General features: G+C 31.6%; 1 protein-coding gene across 3 annotated transcripts; it reads right to left on the reverse strand.

The window, feature by feature from the left end:
• Window positions 1–512: 512 nt before the first annotated feature.
• LOC105852874 (arogenate dehydratase 2-like) lies at window positions 513–5,382 on the reverse strand. Of its 3 annotated transcripts, none has more exons than XM_073367177.1 (5): window positions 5,046–5,382; window positions 3,989–4,185; window positions 3,835–3,915; window positions 3,063–3,296; window positions 1,358–1,554 (listed from the first exon to the last, which is right to left on the reverse strand). In XM_073367177.1, exons 2-4 carry the CDS (start codon window positions 4,043–4,045, stop codon window positions 3,162–3,164), a joined length of 273 nt encoding a protein of 90 aa, XP_073223278.1. In that variant the 5' UTR covers window positions 4,046–4,185; window positions 5,046–5,382; the 3' UTR covers window positions 1,358–1,554; window positions 3,063–3,161. The 3 variants fall into 3 exon arrangements, with proteins under 3 accessions (XP_073223279.1, XP_073223278.1, XP_073223280.1); XM_073367179.1 differs by having other exon boundaries at window positions 3,989–4,213; XM_073367178.1 differs by lacking the exons at window positions 1,358–1,554; window positions 5,046–5,382 and adding an exon at window positions 513–845 and having other exon boundaries at window positions 3,989–4,694.
• Window positions 5,383–8,050: the final 2,668 nt, after the last annotated feature.

The following is an 8,050-nucleotide window of genomic DNA, read 5'->3' on the forward strand; positions in this document are numbered from 1 at the left end:
CTTGTATTCGACTACAGATGGGTGTAGTCGAATACACTTGGCCACTGACTTAGCTTGTATTCGACTACAGATGGGTGTAGTCGAATACACTTGGCCACTGACTTAGCTTGTAGTCGACTACAGATGCGTGTAGTCGAATACACCTTTTAAAGTTTTGCTTCTGACTTAAGTTGTATTCGAATACAACATGGTGTATTCGAATACACTTATGCAAATTGTCAAAAATATGATTTTAAATGATTTGTTAATGTTGTTTTTGATTTTTGAAAACATGTTAAATGCATATGTAAATATGAATTGTTCTCAAGTATTTGAACTATTGATTTGTATCATATACCTTTATATTTACTCATTTATTATTTGGATTTGGAAGCTCATTCAAGATGGTTTTGATCTTCTTTTTGATCTTGCTGCATTGTCCATAGTTGGTGGTCTTGTCGTCATCAAAAACATGTAGTTTACACAATCAATTTAAATAATTAACTTTTTAATTTTTTGTTCTTTATAACTTTCACCCCTTACATATGCATCCTCATAATTTCACATATTACATTATTAACTAGAATTTCTCATTCAACCATAAAACACAAAACTTCATACGAAGCTTTACATTTAAAAATCAATGACAATGAGTCATAATTTTTTAACAAAATCTAAATTATCAAATTTAGAGCTACATAATACTCACTAGTTAAAAAAAAAATTGTCTTCTATTAACAGTCTAAAGATACTAAAATGATACAAGTGCTTCAAGCATTTTCTATTAGTTCAAAAATCAAGTTTGCACAACGTTATCGGACATTCATCATTTCTTCATCTTCGAATGGTTTTGATTCTCCAAATATCTGAATTATAAACATTGAAATAACAAAGTTATCTAAATCATGTGGCCATAAAAATCATAAGTAGTTAATTAATACTAACTTTGAAAAAATCTATAATAAGCTATAATACATAAATATATTTTCCTAAATGGAGGGTCCTACAATACAAGTAGTGACACATAGCTTCAAAAATCAAATTTTCAAATCAGAAACACAAACAACAAACACATAGAAAGGTTATATTAATAATTGAATTAGCAAATCATATCAATTAACATTTATTGTATTTATTCTACATGTTATTATAAATAGAGGAATAAAAAAATAACACCTGCTGACATATTTTTTCTAAATGCAGCAAATCAAATTAACAATATGAATGCTCCAATTACCACGGATTCAGGGTCAGTTGCAACACATTATGACTATGGAGCAGGGAAATAACAACATCTGAACCATTTCAACCATGGCTAGTTTATGAAACCACCACCATTGATCACTTGAACTACTTGTGTTACCTTGGGTTCAATAAAAAAATAACACCTGCTGACATATTTTTTCTAAATGCAGCAAATCAAATTAACAATATGAATGCTCCAATTACCACGGATTCAGGGTCAGTTGCAACACATTATGACTATGGAGCAGGGAAATAACAACATCTGAACCATTTCAACCATGGCTAGTTTATGAAACCACCACCATTGATCACTTGAACTACTTGTGTTACCTTGGGTTCAATATAAACACAATTAAGGTTATCTAATCAATATATATCATTCATTTAGCTCATATCTAATCAATATAGAATTAGTTACTCACACTTAAATTCCAACAACCAATCATTTGCAAGAACAATCACCAATGACTATTAGTTTAAATTAATAATTGCTTTTACAATGCAAGGCTTACATAGTGTGCATATGGTAATTGTCTTTTTAATACAGCTTGAGGGTAATGCATGTTTTCTTTGTAACCATTGTAGCCATAGCAATTAAATAAGTTTTTTGAGTAATAGATTGGAGTTAGAAGAAGAATGCTCAAGGTTTGGATGCATAACAATAAGCACAATCTTGCGAAAAAAATTACAGAATTATTCTTGTATATATTGATAAATTTTTATTAAATATGAAAGACTTAAATTACCTTTATAAAATAACTCTTACACTAAAAAAATCATGCATGTTCAACAAAATGATTTTCAAACATCTTGATCATTTAGTCTGTTACTACTCCTATATCACAACAAAGCCAGATAGAAAGAAGAGTACTCTCTTAACGTTCGAACATTGTCAGTTGGGGCAGCTCTAACTGCTCTTGAAGAGTGGATGTGGACATTGGCCAAAATTATTAAGAAGGATGAGGCACTACCAGAGCTATTCTTAGCACAAACTGGTACTGGTGCTCATAAGTTTGCCCAAGGACTCAATAGCAAATTCTTATTTATATTCTTTCTTTTCTTCCTACCAAAGATGCTGTAAGAAGTTTCATATTATCAGCAAAGTGGAGGTACTTGTGGACTCATTTATTTGTCTTTGATTTTCTAATTCCTCGAGCTAAGTACGGCAAAAATCAGAATTCAGCAAATTGCCTCTTAGATCTTGTGGGAAGATTACTGGACAAATCTAATTGCATTGAAAGGCTTTGCGTTAAAATATTTGGAATTTCTGTTAATGCAAACCAAGTTAGTTCTTTAATATCTTCTGTTGCAAAGAACAAAGTTCAACATCTTCATTTCAACCTAGGTGATGTAACTACTACTACTAACTGTGTACTACCCCTTAGTTTCCTAGCTTTTGAGTCTTTGAATACGCTCTATTTAGGACTCAGACTCACTCTTCATATTCCTAATGCTATTTGTTTTCCTAGCTTTTGAGTATTTGATACGCCACTACCATTGGTGGCGTGTCAAATATGTGTCTCCATATATGGAGTGTATACTTATCATTATTATTAATAAATATTTTATATTGCGCAAATCTTATTATTGCACCTTGCCCCAAGAAGACAACTAACCTTTGAAAGATTAATTTGACGCATGGCAAAAACAGCAAGGGCCTTGAAAAGTATATTAGGACCCTCTTCTAAAGAAAAAACTATACTTGTCTAAGAATTCAATAGCACAATCAACATCAACATTAAATGTTGATGTCATTAAGTATAAAACCAAACAACTGGAGAGACATGATGCATTCCGCGAGTCCATTAATTTCAGCTATATATGATATTTGAAGGTACCTTAAATGGCCTGTCTGTGCCTGGAAGTATTGGTTCTCGCGCCAACACTAAAAATTGGGTGACATTATCACTATCATCTTGCCAATGCAAATCCATTGGTCACCAAATCCATGATAAACACAAATTGTCTACCATATAATTTAAAACACACTGGCACATAGACCCAAACCTGAATGTCTCGAGCAAGTACCTAGCAACAACTCCTGCATCTTGTAGTTCATGGAGGGCAACATTCTATAATTTGTAACTGTGTTAGGATAACTGATATTGAAAAACAAGTAAACAATAACAGTAGAGACTAGAGAGTCAAAATCTATAATACCCTTCACGACATATGCATGTGTAGTGAGAGGAGGAGGGGGGTATGACTCTTGAGAAGAGTAAGAAAAAAAGATATTTTTGTCTTTCTGGTGTTGTTACAATAAGTTGTCTGTTGGTTAAGTAACAAAATTTTAGAGTATTGTCCTAGACGCCACCTTTAGTTTATGGCAATGGTCAATGTATCAAAATGCACAATTTTTAATCTATCATTGCATCAAATGTTGGGCTTTCAGTAAATATTTTTCATTACTTGATTACTTTAACCAGTGCCCTATATATGGACACTTGTCAACCAAAACCTTCAAAAATTAAACACAGAGCAAAAAAAAAAACCGTGAGCTATCTAGTGCATCATTTTTTAAGCAAGCCAAGCATACACAATCGTGATCATTAATTAATCAACAGAAACACTTGATACAAGAAAAACAGCTCCCAACAATTCTCCACTTACTTTTGCAGCACCCGCTGTATCATCTACTGCTTCTCTGACCAAGCCCAACCCTGCCAGGGTGTTCTCACATTGTGCAAGAGCCTAAAACATCACCACTTTGGATTAGTTTATAGTTAGAAAAAAAAAAGTAAGGTATAAAATGTCAGAGTCACACCTGTGGATGACTAAGAACACGCTTCAATTTCTCAAGTTTAACACCATGCTTAGCCATCAAACAATGATGGACTGCATATTTTACTTCTCCTACTATATGTAACTTGTGCCTGAGTAAAAGGTCACAATTTTTGTGGATGCTCCCTCCCAAAGAATTCTCAATTGGCAAAACTGCTCTACAAGCCACCTTTCAACAGCCTATCATGGGAATCCGAGATCACGAAAACTAAAGAGACTACAGACAGTTATAAACTAACCATCTTGACAATCATAAAGTAAGAACTAACTGGAATATGTTATTTTGAGATTTTATTAGATATAACTTGTAATGCAAAACTACCAGAGTTATATGAGCAAATACGACAACATTGCACAAATTAATCAAGGTTAACATAGGTTTTGCAACTTATATTCACCAAACGATAAAACTAACATCAAAATAAAATGAAAATCCATAAAGAAAACCACTACGCAGAAGTGCAAACAAGTTCAAGTTCAATCGCCCACCTAAGTACAACCTATGAAGCATGGGTACTTTCTAATAGTGGACCAGGCAATAATCTCGCCAATTTTGATCCGACAACTCCTGATAAATTTGATACGCTTATCCTTCATCTTTCCAATTTAGGATCATGTTAATTTGCTATGGTGAAAATCCACCCTCGACTATAGATTGTCATTTCTGGATTAATAACCTTATTTTAATTGACAAATAATTTTACTATATACAAAGTTTATTATTTACTATACCTCTCCAACATTATAATAGTAGATATATTTTACAATTTCAAAAATAAGAGTATGAACACATTAAGCAACAACCAACACAAATCACAAACTCAAATTGACAAATGTGTTTAAAAAATTATAGCATTAGACTTATTATTAACAGAGACAATATCACAAACACATAGCATGCAGTTTTAAAGGATGATTGAAAATTAGGATAACTACTACTATTCAAATTTCTCCATCAATTGAAGATTAATAATAAGAATAATTAACAATGAAATAATTTTAGATTGTTGGGTAACAAACAAAAATTATTAGAAAATTACCTGAGAAAGCCACAAACACTTCTCGATAGTGAAAGAAATTGACTGAAAGCTGCGCCGGACCAACTCGCCGGCAATGAAGGCTAAAAGATGCGATTCACGATTCACATTTTCACTGAAGGATGAAGGTTAAATGTGGAAGGATGAAAACGTTTTCACTGAAGCGTGAAGGTTAAATGTGGTTGGGTTTGATGAAAAACGAATGTTGAAGGATGAAAAATGGGTTTGGATTCGCGGGTTTGGATTCGTGGGTTTGTGGATTTGCAGAAGGATGAAGAAGAACGAATGATGAAGATGAAAAAATGAAAGGGTTGGCACGCGTGATTTCTTATTCTTTAGTTAACTTAGGGAATTTTTTTTAAAGGCTTGTTAGATCGGTCTAACAAAACAGATCTAACAAAATTTGTAATAATAACAAATTTGCCACTGCCTTTTTTTTGTGTAGTCTTTTTTTTTAATGTATATGTTAGAACAGTTCAATTAGAATAGATCTAACAAAATTTGTAATAATAACAAATTTGCCACTGCCTTTTTTTTGTGTAGTCTTTTTTTTTAATGTATATGTTAGAACAGTTCAATTAGAATAGATCTAACAAAATTTACTATAATAATAAATTTACCATAGTTTTTTTGTATGTACAGTTTTTATTTTTATTTTTAATATGTATGTTAGACCAGTTCAATTAGAACTGATCTAATAAAATTTATTATAATAATAAACTTTCCACAATTTTTTTTTGTAGTTTTATTTTTTTAATGTGTTTGTTAGAACAGTTCGATTAGAACAGATCTAACAAAGTTTACCATAATAACAAATTTGCCACCATCTTGCTTATTTGGATGTATAACAACTGATCTAATATCGACGATGTAACAAGGTTAAAATGCACTAGTGTATACTTATTTATTTTATAATTTTGAATATTCTCTAATGATGATAGTATTTTAATGTGAGTATTTTATAAAAAAAAAAATATCATTAGGGTGATTAATTTGAATATGAAAGTTTTAGTTGTTAATAATAAATATATTTTTTTTGTAAAAGGTTAATCATTTTAATTACTCTAATTTATCATATATTAGTTATGAAATATTAGTAATATTTTGAAAATTAATTGATGTTTAGAAGAGTATTAAAAATGAGATTAAGTAACTATTACTTTTGATTAAGCAAAATAAAAATACTAATAGTAAAACTAAAAATAATTAAGGGGACCAATGGACTTGACATAAGTTTACCTAATTATGTTAATAAAATAAAAATATAATAATAAAGAAGGGAACTCCTCCCCAGCCGCCGGGAAAAAAAATGAATAGGAAGAAAATATTACAAAGCTATCGTTTGTCACCGATGCTCCATACCTGTTTCAGAAAACTTTCTCTATTTTTGCCCAAATTTGAGTATGTTGTTTCACTCATTTATCTAGTCAATTAAACACTCATTCTCATATTTTTAACCATCCCAATTTCTCTTTAAAATACCTGACTTCTTCATTTATAAAATTCCTTATTTTGCACCGTTCTTCTTCACCGTAAGTCCGATTTGAGTGAAACCAACGCCAAAACGATCGTATGAAAAGTGGCTATATTATCCACTAATTATTTTCTGATTTATGGTAAGTTTCCTTGGCCGAATTTCGAAATTTAGTTTTCAGAGTGTCTTCTCATAATTTAATTTAACGTTCACCCATAAATTGTCGAGTTAAATCGATTGAAGGACAAAGAGTCAAAGGACAAAAGCTATTTTCTCGTGCAATCATATTCGTGTGTGAAAAGCATCGAAATAAGGTAAGGGGTGAGAGAGCGTCTGAATTCATGAGTATAATATATTGTAAGATGAACGGGAAAACCGTATTTCCCAATGATTCATCTGGGACTCGCTACGTCTGGCAGTAGCCATTCGGGTGATAAATTAATTAATATGCAAATAAGAAAATTGTGAGATTAAAATGTGAAATAGAAATATTTATAAGGTGTTGATTGATTTAATTTCATTAAATGTGTGATATTTGATATTATTGTGATATTTAACATTATTGTGATATTTAATATTATTGTGATATTTGATATCATTGTGATATTTGATTTCAAATGAATTTGGTGCATGTGTTTGATTAAATGAGTTTATGTGAATGCAATGTATAATGTAAGTTTATTTGATGATGATGTGTGATTTATGATATAAATCTATGATAAGTTTATGTGACGATAATGATGATGTTTGATTGATGATAGTGATTCTATAAAATTGTGATGAGTTTATATGATGAGATATGATTAATGGTAGTGATATTATGAGGAGAATATTGAGGTAACCCCATAGTTGGTGAAATAAATTTGATACCAATTTGTGTTTGAGACGACGGTCTTAATGGAGTATCATAGGCCAACGAGGGGAGAAAATAAATATTGTGAATTTGTGAAGTGAATATTATTTTGTCATCATATAGGTAGGGTCTGACAAGCCTAATGATTCCGGGGAAATGCAACTGAATGAGCCTGATCGTGGCGGTCTACTATTGAGCCTAAAGGCAAGATTGTTAGACCTTGGAGGTATTCGAGTGAGAAATTCCTAGGTGACTTGGAGGTAGCACTCCAAATATCGGGAGCTATCATGCAAAACATGTTTACCTCGAATGTCACGTATATGTGTCTCGGGTTGAGTTGAGGGGATCTGTGAGGACAGGGCCAATTTGAATTGTCCGTCCTCCGGGATGGTGGCATAGTATCAAGCCTCATAACCAAGTACTTCAGAGTTAGAATGGTACCACATTGTGAAGTAGAGTCTAAGCTCGTGCTTAGCATTGCATTTTCTTGTGATTGTTTTGTTTTGATTGGTGTGTTTCAAAAGCGATAATAATTTTCTTAGATGATTTGATGTTATAGTGAAATTTATTGATTTTCCTTGAGTGGTTTTGACTTTATAATGTTATGTTTTTCCTTGAAGAATGTTTGTGTAATGATACAGTTTATTTATGATTAATTGCGTGTTCTTCTTATATATATTA

The sequence above is a fragment of the Cicer arietinum genome, chromosome 4 (assembly GCF_000331145.2).
Source record: "Cicer arietinum cultivar CDC Frontier isolate Library 1 chromosome 4, Cicar.CDCFrontier_v2.0, whole genome shotgun sequence".
NCBI lineage: Eukaryota > Viridiplantae > Streptophyta > Magnoliopsida > Fabales > Fabaceae > Cicer > Cicer arietinum.

Excerpts from the sequence above, each read along its gene's own strand:
- LOC105852874 (XM_073367178.1), bottom strand. The coding sequence starts at position 4,045 with ATGGCTAAGCATGGTGTTAAACTTGAGAAATTGAAGCGTGTTCTTAGT. Across the intron at positions 3,916-3,988 it reads GTGTTCTTAGTCATCCACAG|GCTCTTGCACAATGTGAGAA; the intron begins GTGTGACTCTGA and ends GTGATGTTTTAG. Across the intron at positions 3,297-3,834 it reads ATACAGCGGGTGCTGCAAAA|AATGTTGCCCTCCATGAACT; the intron begins GTAAGTGGAGAA and ends TACAAATTATAG.